We start from the raw sequence: 23,122 nt of genomic DNA on the forward strand, positions 1-23,122 counted from the left end.
ATGCCATCACAATGTAGAAGAGTGCAGATCATCTCAAGTTTTATACCTGCTAGAGCAGAATACACAGAACATGGCAATTGAATGGCCTAAGCCATGCACCCCTGGGCATTTCATCATATCCGTTTCTATTCTCAGATGAAGGGAACATTGGCATCCGGCAGACAGTCAAAATCTTGGATATAGATAAGACATATTTTGCTTTCTTACACATATGCGTGTTAGTTGCTCAGTCCTATCTGACTCTGCGATTCATGGACTGTGGCCCGTCAGGTTCCTCTGTCCATGGAATTCTCCAAACAAGGATACTGGAGTGGGTTGTCTTTCCCTTCTCCAGGGGATCTTCCCAACCCAGGGATCTAACCCAGGTCTCCTGCATTGCAGGCAGATTCTTTACCATCTGAGCTAACAGGGAAGCCCATTACCTCGCATAATCACTTTCTGTTGGTTTAAGCCTTAGAAAGAAGGGCAAACAGTTCTCACAGGTCTTTTCTAATCCCCTGCTATTTTATCCCCACCCAAGTCAATGACCAAAGATTTCATCATTTTTTGAACAAAAACGAGGAAGATACAGGGAAAACGAGGAGGGAAAAGACAATTTAACAAAAGCTAATGTATTAGTTCAGAACCTGGAAGGACACAGATGATCCACTTAACAGGTAACCGGAAATGGAGTGACAATTACAAGGGCCCAAGCAGAGCAAAAGGAACCACTCCATTTTTCTAAAGGAAGCAGCAGAAACAATGGCTAGGGAGCCTTTATAAGTCCTATAGGGTGAAGAGGCAATGAGTGGATTCCAGAATGTGACAGAGACCAGAACAACTGGATGGGGCTAAATGAAAGGAGATGTGACGAAGGCACAGAAGCAGAGGTACCAGGACACCATGGCTCACCAGGGTGGAAGCCAAGGGGACAGTGCCTGACTTCTGATCTCTTGCTGGTACCTCTCACTGTTGGGACTCCATCAGAAAGTGGAGGATATGGAACCGATAAAAATAGAAAGGCTAATAGAGATTACATTAATTCTGGAATGTGACACAGTATGAGCCATTAATATTATGAGGTGAATATGGGACAAGAAATATTTCTTGGGAAGGTCCTGAACATGTGTAAACATTTGAACTGACAGTCCTTGCTGAAATGAAAACACGTTTCCCCCAGCCATGCACTCACATTTCAACAACTTTACCCAAAGTAACCCATGGGCAGCCTGGACTATCTGGTCTTCTTGTGCGCTGCATTCTTCTTTCTGTGCAGGTTTTCATCTGGGCTCCACAGTTAGGTCTGAAACCAAAGGCATCTGGATGTGGTGTATGCCCCACCCCTCCAAGGAGAGCTGCACCCTGGTCCTTCTGGACACTGAGGGCCTGGGCAATGTGGAGAAGGTAAGGCAGGGAATCTTCTTTACTCTTTTTACCTCTTTCTTTTCTAAATTGTGAAAATATGATAACACATTTACAGGAGACCTGGAAAATACAGAAGAAAGCTACATATAGTACTATTATATATTATAATAAATTTTATGCAGATAAGATTTTAGTTGGAGTTTCAATATCAAACTCTCAAAAATTAATGGAATGAATATACAGAGAAGGAGAAGGATATAGTAGACCTGAAAAGCACTATGAACCAATTCAACATAACTAAGATTTATACAATTTTCACACAACAGTAGAATACAAATTCTATCCAAGTTCCCATAGATTATAAACTAGGAGACACTTTAACTTATCCAGGGATGTAAGATCAGGTGTGAAAGAGTCACGGTATAAAGGTATTAAAATCATAGAGTCTGTTCTCTTATCATTGTGGAATTATGTTAGACAGCAATATCAAAAGATATGGTAAAATAACCCACATACTTATAAGTACACTGTGACATTTACCAAGAGAGATATTTGACTTAGCCACTGAAATCCTCAATAAAGTTAGGAGACAAAAAAACACAGAGGGTGATTGCAGAGTAGAAAGCATTTAAATGAGAAATTAATATCAAAATGAGAAATTAATATCAGACATTTAAAAATTCCATGGGTTTAGAAATTAAATGGCCACTTTTAAATGATGGGTATATCCAAAAGGCCATAACAAGGAAAACTAGAAAATATTTGTAATAGAATAAAAATGAAAAGAGAATTTATCAGAATTTGTTACATGTAGCTGAAGCTGCTCAATGCAGTTAAATACAATGTGGAGTCTCGAATAAGGTATGAAAACAAGGGACACAAGCATAAAGTTTTGTGAAATTTGAACAAAATCTGAACTTTAGTTAATAATACTATATCACATTTTAACATGTGATTTTTTTTTCTACAACATAGTATTTCTTTATATTCTCAGAATTGGATAAGAAGTTTCAAGCCTCATTCAAAAAACTTCTTTTTAAACAAATAACTAAGATAATAAACTTTTCTGGTGACTCAGACAGTAAAGAATCTGCCTGTAATGCAGCAGACCTGGGTTCAATTCCTGGACCCAAAAAATACCCTGGAGAAGGGAATGGCTACCCACTCCAGTATTCTGGCCTGGAGAATTCCATGGACAGAGGAGCCTGGCAGGCGTGGGGTAGCAAAGAGTAGGACATGACCGGGCAACTAAGCATACAGACTTCGAGTAGTAATACTAGATGCCAAAGTACATGGAGTGATATCAAAGTTTTGAGTAAATATAAATTAGAAATCTAGGACTCTATTCATACTAAGTCAAACAAATGGAATCAAAATGTCATAATTTTTAGCCAGACAAAAATTTATGTTTTCTAAAATATATATATATATATAAAATACACATTATGTATAATATACATATATATATATATATATACAAAAGCTTTTCTACTATTCTTGATAAGGACTTTAGAAAGAACATCAAAAAAAAAAAAAAAAAGAGAGAGAGAGAGAGGGACAGAGAAATTGGAAAGCATAAACTAAACCAAATGGGAGCACTGAATATGAAATAGAAAAAGTGAAACAAATAGAGAAAAGTAAAATATCATCATATAGTCCATTTGTTATTAAATATGACTGTTCATTAGAAACACATCTAGAGCTTTGGAGAAAAAAAGCAATACCTGGGCATTTGTATTTTTTAAAAAATTCCAAGATAATTCTGATATGCATCTGGATTTTAAGAAGTGATTCCAGGTTTTTTATTGAATGGTAATTGTACTGATATAGAATTCTGTTATTTTTTTTTGTTGACCAATCATGATACAATATGGAGAAGGCAATGGCACCCCACTCCAGTACTCTTGCGCCAGGAAAATCCCATGGATGGAGGAGTCTGGTAGTCCATGGGGTGGCTAAAAGTAGGACACGACTGAGCAACTTCAATTTCCTTTTTCACCTTCATGCACTGGAGAAGGAAATGGCAATCCACTCCGGTGTTCTTGCCTGGAGAATCCCAGGGATGGGGGAGCCTGGTGGGCTGCCGTCTATGCGGTCGCACAGAGTCGGACATGACTGAAGCGACTTAGCAGCTGTAGCATGATGCAATAGTATTAACGGAATAATAGTTACATAATCACAATAATAAAAGATGTGTATCAGTTTTCACAATCAATAGCCAGACAAAAAATAAAAGATAATTACAATTGCAAGCCATAATAAAACATGATTAACCTAACAATATAAAATTATCACATACAATTTGGGGGTTAAGTAGAGTGATGTGGTAGGTGGAAGTGCATACATGCACATGTTTTCATCAGCCCAGCCAGTTTATGCCTTTTCGTTGGTGCATTTAATCCACTTACATTTAAAGTAATTATTGATATATATAATTCTGTTGCCATTTTCTTAATTGTATTGGGTTTATTTTTGTAGATCCTTTTCTTCTCTTGTGTTTCCCGCCCAGAGAAGTTCCTTTAATATTTGTAAAGTTGGATTGTGCCCATCTTTGCACAAAATTTTCCCTTGGTTTCTCTAATTTTCTTGAAGAGATCTCTAGTCTTTCCTACTCTATTGTTTTCCTCTATTTCTTTGCATTGGTCACTTAAGAAACCTTTCCTTCATGTTGAGGTTTGACAGGAAACAACAAAATTCTGTAAAGCAATTACCCTTCAATTAAAAAAAACAAATAAAAGAAAAGAAACCTTTCTTATCCTTCCTTGCTATTCTTTGGAACTCTGCATTCACATCAGTATATATTTCTTTTTCTCCTTTGCCTTTCACTTAAGTGAACAATACAAAGAACTAGAGGAAAGCAATAGAATGGGAAAGACTAGAGATCTCTTCTAGAAAATTAGACATACCAGGAAACATTTCATACAATGGCGGGCACAATAAAGGACAGAAACAGTATGGACATAACAGAAGCAGAAGAGATTAAGAAGAAGTGGCAAGAATACACAGAAGAAATACACAAAAAAGGTCTTAATGACTCAGACAACCACAATGGTGTGGTCACTCACCTAGAGCCAGGCATCCTGGAGTGTGAACTCAACTGGACTTTAGGAAGCATTACTACGAACAAAGCTAGTGGAGGTGATGGAATTCCAGTAAAGGATGGTGCTATTAAAGTGTTGCACTCAATATATCAGCAAATTTGGAAGACTCAGCAGTGGCCACAGGGCTGGAAAATGTCAGTTTTCATTCCAGTCCCAAAGAAGGGCAATGCCAAAGAATGTTCAAACTACCACACAATTGCACTCATTTCTCGTGCTAGCTCAAAATCCTTCAAGCTAGGCTTCAACAGTGCATGAACTGTGAACTTCCAGATGTACAAGCTGAATTTAGAAAACTCAGAGGAACCAGGGATCAAATGTCAACATCTGTTGTATCATAGAAAAAGCAAGGGAATTCCAGAAAAGCATCTACTTTTGTTTCATTGGCTACACTAAAGACTTTGACTGTGTGGATCACAACAAACTGTGGAAATATCTTCAAGAGATGGGAATACCAGATCACCTTATATGCCTCCTGAGAAACCTGAATGCAGGACAAGAAGCAACAATTAATACTAGACATGGAACAATGGACTGGTTCAACTAGGAAGAAGTATGTCAAGGCTGCATATTGTCACCCTGCTTATTTATCTTATATGCAGAGTACCTCATGAGAAATGCCAGGCTGAATGAAGCACAAGCTGGAATCAAGATTGCCGGGAGAAATATCAATAACCTCAGATATGCTGATGATGCCACCCTTATGCCATGGCAGAAAGCAAAGAGGAACTAAACAGCCTTTTGATGAAAGTGAAAGAGGAGAGTGAAAAAGCTGGCTTAAAACTCAACATTCAAAAAATGAAGATCATGGCATCTAGTCCCATCTCTTCAGGGCAAATAGATGGGGAAACAATAGAAACAGTGACAGACTTTATTTTCTTGGGCTCCAAAATCACTGCAGATGGTGATCTCAGCCATGAAGTTAAAAGATGTTTGTTCCTGGAAGGAAATCTGTGACAAACCTAGACAGTGTATTAAAGAACACGGACATCACTCTGCCGACAAAGGTCCATCTAGTAAAAGCTGTAGTTTTTCCAGTAATCATGTCTGGATGTGAGAGTTGGAGCATAAAGAAGGCTGAGCACCGAAGAACTGATCCTATTGACTTGTGGTGCTGGAGAAGACTCTTGCGAGTCCCTTGTACTGCAAGGAGATCCAACCAGTCAATCCTAAAGGAAATCAACCCTGAATATTCTTTGGAAGGAATAATGCTCAAGCTGAAGCTTGAAGACTTTGGCCACCTGATGCAAAGAGCTGACTCATTGGAAAAGACCCTGATGCAGGGAAGGATTGAAGGAAGGAGGAGAAGAGGGTGACAGAGGATGAGATGGTTGGATGGCATCACCGATTCAATGACAACACGAGTTTGGGAAAACTCTGGGAGACAGTGAAGGATAGGGAAGTCTGGCATTCTGCAGTCCATGGGGTTTGCAGAGTTGGACACTACTGAGCAAGTGTTGCTGTTGCGGAACAACAAGCAAAGCTGGATTGGTGCTGCTGAATTCTCTTAATTTTTGGCTTGTCTGGAAAGCATTTGATTTCTCCATCATATCTTAATGAGAGTCTTGCTGGGTAAAGTATTCTTGCTTGTTGGTTCTCACCTTTCATCACTTGGAATATATTGTGTCTGCGCAGCAGAACTCCTTGCTGCCCCACTGTGTGTCATGTATCTCTGTAGTACGCCTGTGTACTCAGTCACCAAGTCGTGTCCAACTCTGTGCAACCCCGTGGACTGTAGCCTGCCAGGCTCCTCTGTTCATGGGATTTTCTAGGTAAGAACACTTGAGTGGGTTGCCATTTCCTTCTCCAGGGGACGTTCCTGACTTAGGGATCGAACACATGTCCCTTGCATTGGCAAGCAGGGAGCCCATTTCTGTAGTGTGTATATATATATATATATATATAATCAATATATATATAATCTCTCTCTCTATATATATGTATATATATAATCAATTCCAAAGTCACTCATGACCTTCCGAATCTCATTTTTAGCCGCAACATCTACTACTACATGGGTAAAACTACTTCAGTCAAATAAAATAATCTTGTAATTTCTCTATATGACCACACTTTCTGGCAATTGTGATCAGCTTCTGTGAGCCCTTCTACCTGCAGAGTCCCTATAATTCCAATCCACATTCTGTCAATTTTTTAAAGCCCAGTTCCTTTCAACCTAATGCCATCATGTCACTATCAGACATAGTTAATTCTGGCTCTGAATGCACAGAGTATTTTTTTCTGTCTTCTGGGAGTTGCCACTTTGTCTTTTACAGTACAACATTTGATTCCATGCCAGGCTGTTTATCATTGTGGATTGATTTTTATGTTCCCATGTATATCTGTCCCTCAAGAAAGCCATCTCTCTAGGGTGGGCATTATCATGTGGAACTTTATATCCTAGTAAGCAAATAATTATCTTGTGCTATCTAGATGCATAGTTAGCAGTTGATGAATTTAATGAAATAGTATTTCTGTCTCTAATATACATTGTGATCTAGAAAAACTTGCAAAGCAATCACTGCCCACTTACTATTTTACAACTTTTATGTTCCAGGCACTGTATTAAACATTTTAATCACATATAAGATGTCATTCACTTTTGTTAATATCTAATCACACTGAAGCACTTGAAGGGGAAAATGTCAATACCAGAACGTTTGAATTTATCATTGTCTTGAAAATTTATTTAGCTTACAACTGAGTTACAGTAGAGCTGTTATAGTGAATGAACGCCTGAATGACAGCATGCAGAATAGTGTCCTCACTCTCTCACATACATTCTAGGAGGACTCCAAGAATGACCTGTGGATATTTGCCCTGGCTGTGCTCCTGAGCAGCACCTTTATCTACAACGGCATGAACAGCATCAACAATCAGGCCTTGCAGCAGCTGCAGTATCCTTTCAGGAATGGAACCACCATGTTTCATTGAGGTTATGGGAATAGCAATTGACACTGTTTTTTCTTGCCCATGACTTCAATCTTATAGTTGATGAAGATGGAAAATGGGGCAAAAGGGAATGATGATAAAACTTGTTTTGAGGTGAGATCTGGAAACTGTGTTGGAGAGTACTTCTTTTTCCTTAGCTAAGATCCCAGCTATGTGACTGAATTAACAGAGCTGATCAGAACCAAATCATCTCCCAGCTCTGACGAAGTAGAGGATTCAGCCAAATTTGTGAGTTTCTTTCCAGACTTTATTTGGACTGTACGGGATTTCACACTGGAGCTGGAGTTAGACGGGAACTCCATCACTGAAGATGAGTACCTGGAGAATGCCTTGAAGTTGATTCCAGGTATCAGAGCAAGGCCAGGGTGGTAAGCTCAGTAGGAGGTGGGGTCAACAGAGCCCTTTGATTTGAAGTTGGATTTGAGGCCATGCTAATGGTACTTGGTGAATGACTGCGAGGTTGCTTCAGTCATTATTATTACTGGGAAAACCCCGGTGACCAGAGCTTTAGCTCACAGAGGAAATTTAAAATCCAATATTCTACCAAGTGACATGAGAAAAATTAATACCATGAAAACGAAAGGCTCATATATTGTGTTTCATATTAAGTGTTTCTCCTCATCTATTCGAGAAATATAACCCATCAAATTGAAATTAGTAAATATAGAATCGTAAGGTAAGCAAAATAATTAATTTTTAAATACATTTCACACAGTGTATTTTACTCTTATATAGATACATTCTTCACAGACAGACTACTCATACCTTAATTAGTTCCAAAGAAAAGCACTGCTATGTCCTTTCACTGAGACTGTGAAATGTCTTCAAATGCTTTCGTCTAATCTCACACTCTTTTTTCTAGAGCCTTAGATAGTATGTCATATTATACAACAAATTAGTTATAACAGATTATAATTAGCAGAGAGAATAATGAGTGGTACTTAGAAGAAATATTGAGTTTGTTTGTTAAATCATTTATTCACCCTTTCAATAAATATTTATTGAACTGCAGATAAATGGCCAGAATCTCTCTGGATGATACTGTCACTTCCAACAGAAAATGATGCAAAAGACTGATGAGGTGTCCTAGTTTCATTTAGGCCAATCTTACCCTGAGATTGTGTATGCTAAAGTAATCTCAAAACATGTTTATAGAATGTGCATTTTTTAACTCTGATTTTGTAAAACTTTACTGCCTTGTGTATCATTTGTCTCCCACATGGTTTCTTTCTAAGAAATACTGTGAATATCCTTATTTCTATGATTTCTTTGCTTTTGAGCTCACATTTCATACCTGAAATGGAGACTGTAAGATCAGAAAAGTATTTCTGACAATTATTTATATTAGTTTATCTTTCAAGAAAGTGAAAGAAAGTGAAGTCCCTCAGTTGTGTCTGACTCTTTGCGACCCCATGGACTGTAGTCTACCAGGCTTCTCCATCCATGGGATTTTCCAGGCAAGAATACTGGAGTGGGTTGCCATTTCCCTCTCCAGGAGATCTTCCTGACCCAGGGATTGAACCCAGGTCTCCTGCATTGTAAGCATACACTTTACCGTCTGAGCCAAAAGGGAAGTTCATTGGCAGGTCTGTAGACCTGGTCTGTAGGGTTTCTGCCATAAGCTGTATGAGGTCTTCATTTAATAATTAATTAATTCATTCATTCATTAAATAATTAATCCATGGCATACTATACAATGGCTGAGGAAAACAACCACAGGTTTCTTCAGTTGGGATGGATGCTTCTTCTTCTCCCCCAGGAGTACTTTCTTCACCCTTGGCTTAGTACAAAATCAGAGTTTCCATGGTAGATTACCATAAGAGTAAAAAAGATTTACAGGCACAGGAATCAGAGTGATCCAAAAATCCCTGGAAATGAAAGTCCTCAGCCCCCTTACCTGAACTTTGTCGCTTCTGTGATTGCTCTTTTTCCACTTTTGCAGATGAAGATCCCCAAATTCAAAATTTCAACTTGCCCAGAGAGTGTATCAGGAAGTTTTTTCCCAAACGGAAGTGTTTCATCTTTGACCGTCCTGCAAGCAACAAAAAAAAATTACTCCATCTGGAGGAAATGCCAGATAATCAACTGGATGAGAATTTCCAGAAGCAATCAAAAGATTTCTGCTCATATATCTACACCCATGCAAAGACCAAGACCTTAAAAGAAGGAATCACTGTCACCGGGAAAAGTGAGCCTCCTTTGCTACAGCATATCTTTCTGTGATTCAGTGTGGGTGAGGAATGTGTGGTGGAGTTGAAATTGTGAATATCCTCTGGGATTGCCAATAATTGTGTTTTCTTTTTTTCAGTAATTGTGTCTTCTCTATATAATTTGGAAAAACATATTTATGCCCCACATAGAAGTGCATGTTACTTCATTAAAATTTCCCTACATGAGGGTTTTTTGAAGACTATCATATCTCATGAAACTGTAGGGCTGGCCAAAATGTTCTTTCAGGTTTTTCAGTAAGATGTTATGGAAAAACCCAAAAAAACTTTTTTGCCAACCCAATATTACATTGAAGGTATGTTAAGGATACAAATATTCATTATGATGAGCCATCCGGTGGATAAGTGTTTCTAGTGAGGATATGCAACTTATTTTGTGAATTCACATGAATCGGAAAATAAGTAGTACACCATGAATCCATGTAAACTCATTGAAAGTCTGAGAAACAAATGTAAATACAGTCTTATAAACAGAGCTGGCTTCATGCACAGGCTACTTGAGCAGTCTCACAGTGCCCTGTGCTGAGACATGCCCTGTCTGTTTTAATGTTTTTGTCACTGTCTGGAAATTCTTGATGACATTTTTACATGGGGCACTGCATTTTCATTTGGAAATAGTACCCACAAAACACACAATTTATTTACATATATGAATTCTCCATATTTTGCTACAATGGGCAAAGTGTTCCAGGAGAACTTTGAACATATTGTTGAGGTCATTCAGTTAATATTGTATTGTGATATATTGAGGACCATAAAAGAGAATGAATAGGAGACATTGGTGTTATTATAAGAAAATTATAGAAGAAAAAGGATATGAGATGAGGAGAAGAAAGAGAAGAAAAGAAAATTTGAAGTTCAATAAAATGTTAGTGATTTTTAGGATACTGGTCTAAGGTTCATAAAATGAATGAAAGCATTCTATTTTCAAAATATTGAATTGGCCAAAAAGTTTGTTCGGATTTTTCTGTAGCATCTTATGGGAAAATCTAAACGATCTTTTTGGACAACACAATATAATATGTTATTCAGGGCTGGGGCCTCTGGTGGAGGCCTATGTAAATGCCATCAACAGTGGATCAGTTCCTTGTTTGGAGAATGCAGTGACAACTCTGGCCCAGCGTGAGAACTCAGCAGCTGTGCAGAAGGCAGCTGACCACTACAGTGAGCAGATGACCCAGCGACTGAGTCTTCCCACAGAGACGCTCCAGGAGCTGCTGGAGGTGCACACAGCCTGTGAGAAGGAAGCCATTGCAGTCTTCATGGAGCGCTCCTTCAAGGATGAAAATCAGGATTTCCAGAAGAAGCTTGTGGTAATGTGGCCTAGAATATATCCTTCCTGATTCCTGTGGTTCTAGAAATGTGCTTTGTTGTTGTTCAGTAGTAGCTCAGTCGTGTCCGACTATTTCCGATCCCAGGGACTGCAACACACCAGGCTCTTCTGTCCTCCACTATGTCCTGGAGTTTGCTGAATTTCATGTCCACTGACTGGGGGATGCCGTCCAAGCATCTCACCCTCTGCAGAGGATGAGAAATGTTCTTAGGCTCCTTCTATTCACCTATGATTCATATGCTTCTCATTGTAAAAGGAGTTTGGATTGTTGTGAATGACAGTACTCTACAGGCTACTTTCCTTCTTTTTTCCTAAAAACTGGCCTCTTTATTTTCTACTATAAACAAATTACCCTGTGCTTTGGTGCCTAAAACAACACACAGTTATTAGCTCACACTTTTTCAGGTCACACTCCAGTGCAGGGTGTCTATGGGTGATGTGCTCAGAGAACAAAAAAAGGTTCAAATGGGTTTAGCAATACCCCCAAGAATAATCAGTAAGCAATTTTTCTCAGGGTAAGAAAAGAGTTTTATTTGAGCCAAATGAAGACTAGATACAGATTAAAGAAGAACTTGAATTCTGTTCTGTTACATGACAAAATGCGGGGGTGCCGGGGGTGGGGGGCGGGGAGTGGAGAATCCTTACTATAGGCAAAACCCATAAAATCACCTGTATTATTTGTCAAGAATTAAGATTGTAGCTGGAAAGAAATGAAAGTGCTTCTTAAAGAAGGATTGTTTGGGTCTGAATATATTGCATATTTACAATGGTACACTTTGAGTTCCTAAGTTTGCAGCTCCCAGTTACTAGCACACACTCTTGAGAATGGATGGTGGCATCCTTGAATTTGATAAAGTTCAGAAGATTCAAGTTCTCAAGGACGCAGAAACATGTCTGAAACCACATCCACAATGGCCACCAAGCTCAATTTTTAATTCCTGCCCGACAGTTACTGCATTTTGATTTTTAAATGCATTCTTTTTCAATGATTAGAGCAGATGTACATGTTTGATAGGTCACAAAACAGATTATTGTAGTTAGCATAAAGTTTAATTTAAATCATGTACAAGCCAGAGTGTCCTCCCCATATGTAAATATGTGAATATATCTTTCATCAGAACTCATATGGGCTCTGGGGAACCCCCTTTCATCTTCAAGCCAGCAATGGTGCATTGTATTCTTCTTTTGTTTCTTATCACTCCAATTCCCTCTTCTGCCACCAACTAGAGAAGGGCTTGCAGGGGAAGGGCTTGTGTGATTATGTAATGCCCACTTGGATAATCTCACTTTCTTAAAGGAGCCTGTGCCGTATGACATAATCTAAACACAGGATCAACGTTCATCATGTTCACAGGTCCAGGGACTATGCAGTGTGAACTCCAAGGGAGAGAATTCTTAGAGTTCATAATCCTGCTTACCAATGGGACCATCACTGAAACCTTGTCTTTCAGTCTACCTTTGTACATCCTACAAGTTACAAAAGTCTCTTAGAGGAAAACCAGCCCAATTGTAATTTATAAGGACAAGTATGAAATTTCTGTTCCTATATTTTCACACAATCAAACCCTCAATGAAACAAGAATTCAGAACAAGTTCAAAACTCTGTTCGGTGTATACTTCATTCATTATGTTAGGCAGTTGATTTGCTATGTATATATTTTATTTAAAGCTCCTAGTATGCATAAGAAAGCCTACTTCAAATCATAGTTGAATTTGCTATTTTTCATTGTTGATGGATTTATCACTATTAATCCTACTACTGTTAGAGGAACAATGAAATTCACATCTGCCAACCCATCATTTCACAGATGTTGAAACTGAGACAAGAACATTAAGGGACTTCTGTAAGTCACACAGAGTTGGTCACACCTGGGACTAAAACTAGTCTCCTGACTCTATATCTATTATTCTGTGTCTCTGTGCCAATGTTGTCCAATTGCTTCCTTCAAGAGGATCACAGTTGGATGTTTTCTTCTAACTCCTTTCTATTGAATTTCTCCTTGTTTTTTCAACAGATCATGATCGAGAAAAAGAAAGACGATTTCTTGTTGCAAAATGAAGAAGCATCTGACAGATATTGTCAGGCTGAGCTTAAAAAACTTTCAGAGCCCTTAAAAATGAGTATTTCAGAGGGAACTTTCTTTGTCCCTGGAGGACACCATTGCTACTTAGAAGCAAGGAACAAGCTTGAAGAGAACTATAAACTCATTCCCAGGAAAGGAGTTAAGGTGAGGAGGAAGGGGATTGGGAAAGCACAACAGGTTGGAGACCAAGGGTTTTTGCTGGGTTTTTGAAATTCTAAGACCATAGCACAACTTTTGTAGAGAAAGGAGAGCATGGCAATATCTTTACCTTTTCAGCTTTTATATCAATGGTTTGTTAGCTACTCTTCAACAAACCAGAAATATTTCTATCCAAAGACAGGACTTATTATCAAGGATCTAGATGAAAGAGAATATTCCTTTTATTCAAACAGTGTACTAGGTTTTGCAAAACACTAATTCAAAAAGATACCCGCATCCCAAAGTTCATAGCAGCATTATTTACAATAGCCAAGATATGGAAGTAACCTAAATATCCATCAACAGATGAATGGATAAAGAAGATGTGGAGTGTGCATATACATGAACAATACTTACTCAGTTATTAAAAAAATAAAAGGGTGAAATTTTGCCATTTGTGGCAACATGGATTGACTTCTACTAAGAGAAATAAGTTAAACAGAGAAAGACAAATACTGATGATATCACTTGTATTTGAAGTCCAAAACTACAACAAACTAGTAAACATAACAAAAGAAGATTCACAGACATAGAGGACAAATTAGTGGTTACCAATGTGGAGTGGGGGCAATACAGGAGGAAGGGTGTAAGGTACAAATGATTGGGTGTAAGACAGGTTGTAAAGATATATTGCAAAGTATAGGGAATATAGCCAATATTTTGTAGTAACTTTAAATGCAGTGTAAACTTTAAAAAATTAAAAAATTGTGTAAACATAAAATAACAAAATTTTAAAAAGAAATTTCCCTCAAATGGGCTTTCTGCAAAGAATAGGAAAATTAAAGAAAAGCTGCTATTTTCCAGAAGCTTATGGTCTTACCTGAGAAACATGTAAATAGTCAATGGATATGGTGGGACAATGGTTATTATATACATTGATAGGGATAAGTGACAGTGATGGTGGTGGTGATGATGATGATGACTTATGTATGTTGAGCACTCACTACATCAACTGTACCTTAGGTGATTTGGTTGGATTATCAATTTAGTCCTCAAAATAATATAAATTAGATGTTATCATCTTTATTATAAAATTGAGAAATGTGACATGAGGAGAATGTACCAAGTTGCCTAAGATCACACAACTATCAAGTAGTAGTGCTTACAGGACAGCTGTTAGGTTTTTGGAAACCATTCAGAACTCAGAATAAAGCTTAAAAATGCTTCCTGGAAGAGGAGGTAAAAGCCACAAGTTGGAGTGTCAGTAAATGATATCCTAATAAAGAAAGAGTAGATGAGCATTAGAAGAAAAACAGTGTTCAGAGACTACAGTTGCAAGCGGTAGAGGATTAGTGTTTGTACAACTGCACATTATTACAAGGTATTTAACCACTGTGGGGTCCCAAGAAGGATGAAGAACTTATAGGGTCCAATCTGTAGGTTTACTGAACAATAATTTCCATAGCAAGACACTACATCTTTGCTGCCTGATGAGTCTTTGCTTCTTGTTGTTTCCTCAGGCAAACTTGGTCCTCCAGAGCTTCCTGCAGTCACAGGCAGGAGAAGAGGCAGCCATCCTGCAGGCAGACCAGGCCCTCACTGATGCAGACAAGGCCATGGCAGGTACAGGGGAGGACTGAACTCTCAGAGGGGAAGGTGGTTCCTGTGCTGCCCTTTGGCAGGTGTGGGAGCAAACACTTCCAGAACCAGAGCTCCCTCTTCTTTTGTGGAACCTCTCTGCTACATGTGGAAATAACCAGGGGAGTTTGGGTTTTATGTACATCCAGTCAGGGCTTCTCCATCATATGCTGAAGCAGGTTGTCTGATGAGGTAGTAGGAACAGTCAGACTTCTTCCCACCAATTTAATGTCATTTTAGTCTTTGAGCTCAGGACGGTACAGCTCAACATAACTGCTATTTCTTTAAAACTCTTGTGAAACAGAGGAACGTACCAAGAGACAAGCAGCAGAGATGAAACAGGATCTGCTAACACAGAAACTGAATGATGAGAAGCAAAAAATGGAGACCCAAGAGAGAAGCCACAAGGAACATGTAGCCCAGCTGAAAGAGAAGTTCAATATGGAAAGAGAAAACCTTATCAGAGAGCAGGAAGCAGTGCTGGAGCACAAGCTGAAGGTAAGTCTAGTTGGGCGTGGGCAGAGTCTGATGGACAAAATGCTAGTTTCTCAATAATAAAGGGACAGAACTTCAACCTTAAGTCAGATCTCAGAGAGAAATCCGAAGACCTATGTTTCATGTAAATATCAAAGAGATATGGATCATGCTGAAGACTCACCTCTGCAAGACTCAGCACTTTCTGTAGTGTTAGGGTTTGGAAGGGAAAATAACATGGCCCAGGCTCCTGAACTGCTGTTTGTGGTGATTATAGTGTCATATTTGCCCCACCATGAATACAACTTCGGTCTTAGAGGCGTTAGAATTTTTGGTACAACGATCAGAGACCTGGAATAGTTCCGTCTGCTCTTGAAGGTATCAGATTGTGCCTGGTAAGATATATGGGATGCTGAAAGCTCTAAAATTTGCTACATTTGTTTCCAGATCTGCCTGATTCATTTTACACACCTAGAGTAAATGTATTCTTTGTTCAAACCTGTAGTTTGATAGTGTCCTAAAGAGGGTCAGCAGATCTCATTATTTGTGACATGAGTGTGGTCATTCTATCTCAGGGGAACTGAGAAATACTCAGATTCAACTACATTTCCTCCCAGAGTGCATTCTTAGGGCTGGAATACATTACTGGTATAGTTTTAAGTCCTGCCTGAGGCACAGATCCTCCCTGCCCAGGGAGATGGTGTAGAGCTTGGGTTCCCAGCCCGCAGGCACAGACTGGTAGCAGTCTGTGGCCTGTTAGCAACTGGGCCACACAGCAGGAGGTGAGTGATGAGCAAGCAAGTGAGTAAGGCCTCATCTGTACTCACAGCCACTCCCCACCACTCGCATTACTGCCTGAACTCTGCCTCCTGTCAGATCAGTGGCAGCATCAGATTCTCAGAGGAGCCTGAACCCTACTGTGAACTGTGCATGCAAGGGATCTAGGTTGCATGCTCCTTATGAGAATCTAATGCCTGATGATCTGAGTTGGAGCTAAGGCAGTGATGCTTGGGAGTGACTGCAAATTCAGATTATCATTAGCAGAGAGGTTTGACTGCACAGAGCCATCATAAATCAATCGGCAGACTCATATCAAAACCCTATTAGTGAGTGGCAAGTGACAATTAAGCTGCATCTGGTGGCAGGTTCTACACTGGCAAGTGAGTTGATGTACTTCAATTATACATCTGGTGGCAGGTTTCAAGTAGGTATCCAACACTTATCTAGTCCTTATATGGCCCACTGATTATTTTAGTTACCACTTCTGTTCCCGCCTCTTTTCCACACTGCTCACTAGTCTCAATCACAGTTTTGGTGAGCTCACAAGCTAAGCCTAGCCAAAATAAGTTAAAAAAAAAATGTCACTGGAGAGCTCCTTTGAAAAGGGGGAAAGACCCAATGATGAGACAGCAGAAGACTCTAGGACTGCCAACAAAAATGAAAGTTTCATTTAAAAGAAAATACCAAAAGTCCTACTTAAATTACAGGTTCATTGCAATAGGTGGTTCATATTCTCCAACCCACTTTGCATAGTTTGTAGTGACCAGCTACACATTGAAGCCATGAAACCTTCAAAACTGATTTGCCACATAGAAACCAAGCCTTCTGCATTAAAGGATAAGCTTTAGGAGTTTATCAAAAGGAAAAAATGTGAACAAGAGGAACGGAAGCAATCACTGAAGGCCCCCACTTCATTAAACGTGTCTGCACTGAAAGCATCGTTCTTAGTGGCTAACCACATGCTAGAGCTAAGAAGAGGTGGTGAAGAGTTGATCCTGCCAACTACCAAGGACATTTGTCAGGAACTTTTAGGAGAGGCTGCAGTTCAGAAGGTGGCACGTGCTCCTCTTTCGGCTAGCACTATAACTAGATGAATTGATGTAATAGCAGAGGACACTGAGGCACAATTGTCAGAGGTTAATGAGTCATGGTGGTATGCAATCCAGGCTGACAAATCTATGAATGTTGACAACAAAGCAACAATCTTGTTTTTGAGGCATCTATTTTTCAGAGGATGTGCATGAGGATATGTTATGTGCAGTTTTGTTGCCAACCAACACCACAACCACAGAACTATTGAAGTCTTTGAATGATTACATAAAAGGACACCTGAATTGGGCATTTGTGTTGGTATGTGCACGGACGGAGAGGCTGCCATGACTGAACGGCTTTCTCGTTTCACTATTCAGGTCAAAGAGCTCGCTTCTGAATGTGAGTCTATGCACTGTGTTATCCTTAGAGAAATGCTGGCTAGATGAAAAATGTCACCTGAATGTAACAACATTTTGCACGATGTGATTAAAATAGTCAACTACGTTAAAGTATCTGCCCTTAACTCATGTCTGTTTGCCCAGCTCTGTGAGGAAACAGCTGAAGAGCACACACATCTCCTCTTATACACAAAAGTGGGATAGCTTTCTAAAGGTAGGTCACTGGCCAGAGTTTTTGAGTTAAGAGAGCCGCTCCAGAGATTCCTTTTATAAAAACAGTCACCACTGACAGCACATTTCAGTGACACACAATGGGTTCTGACCCAAACTTGCTTACTTGTGTGATATATTGAAAATCTGTCAGCTTCATGAGAGAATGACAACTGTGTTCAAGTCAGCAGATAAAATGGCTGCATTCAAAGCCAAACTGTAAGTATGCGGATGATGAGTAAACTGGGATTTTTGACATGTTTCAAACATTAGCAGAGATTTTGAAAAAGACTGAGCCAGGGCCTTCTTTCTCCCAACTGGTGTGTGATCACCTATTTCAGCTTTCAAAACAGTATGAACATCACTTCCCAAACACAAAAGACTCCTAAACTGGAAAGGAAAGGATCTGAGACCCATTTGTGAATAAACCAAACGAATCAACTTTATCCATGCTAGAAGAGGATGAATTTGCATGAAATCCCAATTGACAGTGGCCTTAAAAGTATGTTTGAGACAGCTTCAAATGTCAAATACTTTCTGGATTCAAGTCAAAGTGAAATATCCTGAGGTTGCCACAAAAGCACTGAAAAGCCTGCTTCCATTTCAACATCCTGTCTTCATGAAGCAGGGTTTTTTGCAGTAACAGCAACTGAAAATGAGATTGCCTAGTAGACTGGACATAAGCAACACATTTCAGACGTCACTGTCTCCCGTCCCCTCAGATGCAGCCATCTAGTTGCAGGAAAACGAACTCGGGGCTCCCCCTCATTCTGCTTTACAGTAAGTTGTGTAATTATTTCATTATATATCATGATGTAATAATAATAGGAATAGTGTGCACATAAATACAATATGCTAGATTCATCCTGAAACCCCCCTACTCTGGTCTGTGAAAAAATTGTCTTCCACGAAATTGGTTCCTGGTGCCTAAAAGGTTTGGGTCACTGGTATAGGTCAATCCTGGGAAGCTATAAACTATGAATACTCTGTCTACCCACCCACATCCAAACCTTTAGAAATATTGGACAAACTCGTCAAAAAGCATCTAAGACCATATAGAAACAGACACAGGTGCTGAGCTCCTGTAGTTGTTAGATATGAAGTTCTGATAGTTGGATGTTTTCAACAGGGCACTGTCTTCTTTTTACAGATGCAAGAACAAATGCTTACTGAAGGATTTGAAAGGAAAGCCAGTGAATTACATATTCAGATACTTCAACTACAAAAGGAAATAGAAAGAATTAAAGATGATAAGTTCCTTGAAACTTTAAGGATTCTGTCAGGAATTAGCCTTACGTTGTTAGCGTTCTCACGGCCTAAAGTTTTTAACCGTATATAGATATGATGGATCTCAGGTGAGTTGTTAAATGAGCTGACAATCCCTGTTAAGTACATGAAAAAAACTTGATGTAAGGGTGGCTAATCCTTGAAGTATATGTCACAGAGTTTCAATCAAGAAAAGTGTAAAAATAAGAGGTTATTACCAAAGAATCAGGGCCTGATATCCAAATATCTAAATAATTTTGATTGACTTGGTCGATTTAAAGGAATGGAAAATGAGTTAAAAGATAATGATTGATTCATAGCCAAGTTTTAAGCAAAGCATAAAAGAAGGGACACTCACCTATGATATAGACACGGAGAGAGTTTCTTTAGGCTCGATCTAACAAGCCCTCATAAATCAGCAAGGAAAGGGTAACGACCACATTTTTTAAATGGGTAAACATATAAGAAGATAATTAAAATGTTTAACTTTACTGATTATAAAAGATATGCAAAGTATAATTAGGAGATAACTGTGTCACCTCTCAGGGGCCAAGAAGTATAGTTTTGAGAGGACCCTGGCCTGGCAAGGGTTACAGGAAAGTGGCAGCCTGATATTTGCTAGGAAGAGTGCAGATTGATACAGATGTACACCAAAATTTAAATGCAAATACTGTTGATCCAGCAAGTTCTCACTTAGGGATTTATCTTAAACATTTATGTACCCAAGCTGAATAGGGAATGTATGGTGGTACATTTATTGAAGGATTGTTGTAATTCCAAAAGACGGGAAACATCTTTTAAGTCCCCCGATCATATACTAGTGAGGTAAATCCTGAGACACAATTATACAGGAATACTCTATATCACTAAAGTGAAAAGGGAAACTCTATTTGTGGTAATGTGAGAAAATCTCCAAGATGTATCATAAGCAAAATAAATAAATAAATAAAGATGCAGAAAGTGTGTAAGTTGCATTACTGATTTAAAACATAATCAATATGTGAATATACTTGTCAGGGAATGTTTAACAGGAGGATTCCTACGTGCTGTTTCTCGTAAATTCTCTGTTCCTTATCAGTTCCTATTCTAAGAATGAGTAGAGCTGCACGCAGCTCTCAGGACTGAGATCATGAGAAATGGTATCTGGTTGGATTCCTTTCAGTAACTCCCTTCAGTGACTCCTTTCAGTGTCAGCGACCTTGTATGTATTAGACTATCCATATTGTGGCTATTGATAAAATTTCATCCTGTGTAATAGCTGAGTAATCATCTTACTAAAGATATATAAGCCTGCATTTCTGCTAATAAAATACCTTTGCTCCATCAGAGGTTGGGTCCCCATGTCTTTCTTTCTCTCTCTCTCTCTCTCCTTCCCTCCAGCTCTCTCTTTCACTTTCTTATCATCGACTCTGGGCCACCAGATTCCAGTCCATTAAAGGACCCCAACATATATTATCTTCTATCTCTGGAAATACAAAAGAAACTGGTATCCATGAGCAAAACAGGAATGGACCTGCAAATTTGAGACAAAAAGTACATGACATATTCTCCTGTGGGTTTTATATTTTGTATGATTTATCACCTTTCAAACATAAATGGAATTATTAACATTAAATAAGAAATAATAATACATGGGATGGAAGAGTTCTTATGACAAGATGCAAGTGTTGAATAGTGTGAGAAATAAAAAGTCAGCTCCACAGGAGGAATCCACTTATTGGAGCAGGAAATGGAAAGCACCAGATGTGTATCACACTGTTGTCATTAAGGCTTTGAACTTCTAGCCCCTAAGTTATTTTTAGGTATAAAGCCTGCTGGAATGTTATGACCTCCAAATTCCTGCTACACTTCATGAAGACAGTGTATTCAAAGAAGAGGTTTTCTTCAATTTCAACACAATATTTAAGAATTCTTCTCAGCTGTCGAATGCTAGACCTTGTCCTTAGAATGAACTGGGTGTGGTGACCCTTCTCTGTGCCCCCATTGCACCACGTTTCACTCAAAGCACAGGATTTTTATATAATTTTGACATTGAAATGACCTGTTTACATTTTATCTCCTCTACCACCTCATGATCTTGTCTACTAGATCACCTTCACTGTATACTTAGCTCCCACCACAAAGATCACCACTGAAGCTTCAGGTGTTCAAACAATACACATGAATAAATACATAAGCTTCCACCCATCAGGGTCCCAAATCACCACTTCCTTACTACATTAATTGCTGCTTAGGGTTCTCAAAATAAAGGGCACAATTCTAGGAACTGGTACTGAAAGCATTCAGGCAGAAAGTACACACACCCATCTGAACCTGCCACTTTTCTCTGAGAGAGACTGCGCAGCCCATGTGCTCTGAGTTCCTCCAGTTTATCTCCCAGGAAACTTGCCGAACAATGAAGCCACCACATTGGGCTCACAGAGCAATGATATTGTTTAAAATAGCAAAAAAGGAGCCAGTAATTGGCAAAATTCACATTGTCATCATAACTGTTAACAGTTCAAGGAACGTCTGTTGAAATAAAACTGTGCCTTTGATGTGAGGAGGATCCATTTCTCACTGAACATGACACCCACATGCTGACAAACTGCAAAGTCTATAGGATGACTCTGCTTTCTTAAGGGTTCAGGGTTAATGCTCAATTGCCACTTCTCTGACCAAAGTCTCTGGAATAAGTCCTTCAGCGGGTCCAGTCCCTAAAGACCCTTTGGTGTCATCAGAGGAATATCTCGAATACCGGAAGTCTGGATGGTCTGGTAAAGTGGTCAAGAGATCAGTGAGGAGTTCTGTTTCCCCATCAAATCTCCCCAACACACATGACAAGTAATGCAAACAAGAAACAGACACATGCATTTGTGCCATGAAGTGATCATGGCTTAGAGAAAGGAAGGGGTCAGGAGTGAGGGAAAGGACTGTTAGGAAAGAGTGAAAGGAACCTGCACTGCTCTGATGTTCAGTCCCAAGTGGTCGTCTGTTGGAATAAAGTTATACGTATCTTAAGACAAGGCTCCAGGTGAAAGGCCTCTTCCAGACTTCATAATTAATAAATATTTGTTAAATGACTGATGGAATCAGAGATCTACCCAAGTACTTGTTGAACAACTCTGGAGGAAGACAGCATCACAATCATTTTTCACACGTTACTTAGTACAGGAAGAGTGAGCTTCTCTGGACATTTCTACATCCATTCCCCGTTCTCCTTAGACTAGTATACGGCATGCTCATGAGGGTCTCTTGCCTGTTGACTAGGTATTACACAGTCCTCACAGAATGTATTTATTAAGGAAATTCTTTAGTGTTACAGATGGATTGTCAGAACTCATTAGAAATGCAAATAGAAAATCCAACTCTTTGAGACCCTATGGACTGTGGCCTGCCACACTTCTCTGTCCATGGGATTCTCCAGGCAAGAGCACTGGACAGGACTTAGTGACTGAATAACAACAACAACAGCAGTGCTTTTATTCTGCTCCCAAGAAAACAAGGTCTGCAAAGACACATATATGCCCTTAGGACTTGTAGGCCAGTATTTTAACCAAAGTATTCCTCCCTGCTCCCATCACATGATAGCAATAATACCTCTTTGTGATGATCAAAGTCAATTGCCATGATAAACTACTCCTGTGCCTGCTGCTTTATTGGCAAAAGATGCCCAGAGAAAACAGGCAGTATCTATAGCTTCAGGTTTAAGATGCCTTTAGTGTGCCCCCTCAATGAAACACTCCCTTTCTAGAACCACAGGCCTAGATATTCAAGGTCAAGGAGCACAAATTTCCCCAAAGAAGTCACTGGGAGGGATACTTTGTGCCACTGGCCTCCAAACCCATGTATTATGCCTATTGTGTACCCAGCATCCTATAATGACTCTGGGCTTAAGTTACTGACCACATCCAGAACAATAGCATCCCATCCTCTCAAGAGTTATGGTCAAATTGGCATCTCAATTGCCTCTTGAGAGTGTTCCACAATTCTACTGGGCAAGCTAGTTCTGAACTGTGTGATTGTGGTAGAACCAGTGGAATTCATGTCACATGATCTTAAGCTCATTCTGTATTGTGTGAGTGGCCAAACACAACCCCAAGAGCTGAAAAAAGGCTCATCTTCAAAAGGACACTGAAGTCCTGCTGTGATCAGAGCCAGCATAACA

General features: G+C 39.3%; 1 protein-coding gene across 4 annotated transcripts in view; it reads left to right on the top strand.

Annotated features, from left to right (window-relative positions):
- The window catches only part of LOC122436715 (guanylate-binding protein 4-like), a 78,090-nt gene that overhangs the window by 8,565 nt on the left and 46,403 nt on the right, over positions 1-23,122 (top strand). For 2 of the 4 annotated variants that reach the window (XR_006268084.1, XM_043460732.1), the window contains exons 3-9: positions 1,256-1,383; positions 7,230-7,339; positions 7,544-7,740; positions 9,337-9,582; positions 10,655-10,935; positions 12,971-13,183; positions 14,698-14,800. Coding sequence is in view for 2 of the 4 variants with exons in the window: in XM_043460732.1 (XP_043316667.1) it covers positions 1,256-1,383; positions 7,230-7,339; positions 7,544-7,740; positions 9,337-9,582; positions 10,655-10,935; positions 12,971-13,183; positions 14,698-14,800 (1,278 nt within the window). In the remaining 2 variants the exon portion in view is untranslated. Of the gene's footprint in view, positions 1-1,255; positions 1,384-7,229; positions 7,340-7,543; positions 7,741-9,336; positions 9,583-10,654; positions 10,936-12,970; positions 13,184-14,697; positions 14,801-15,119; positions 15,314-18,859; positions 19,939-23,122 lie in introns of those variants that run through there. The other 2 variants (XM_043460731.1, XR_006268085.1) reach the window with 2 other exon arrangements.

Source organism: Cervus canadensis, chromosome 2 (assembly GCF_019320065.1).
Source record: "Cervus canadensis isolate Bull #8, Minnesota chromosome 2, ASM1932006v1, whole genome shotgun sequence".
Classification (NCBI taxonomy): domain Eukaryota; kingdom Metazoa; phylum Chordata; class Mammalia; order Artiodactyla; family Cervidae; genus Cervus; species Cervus canadensis.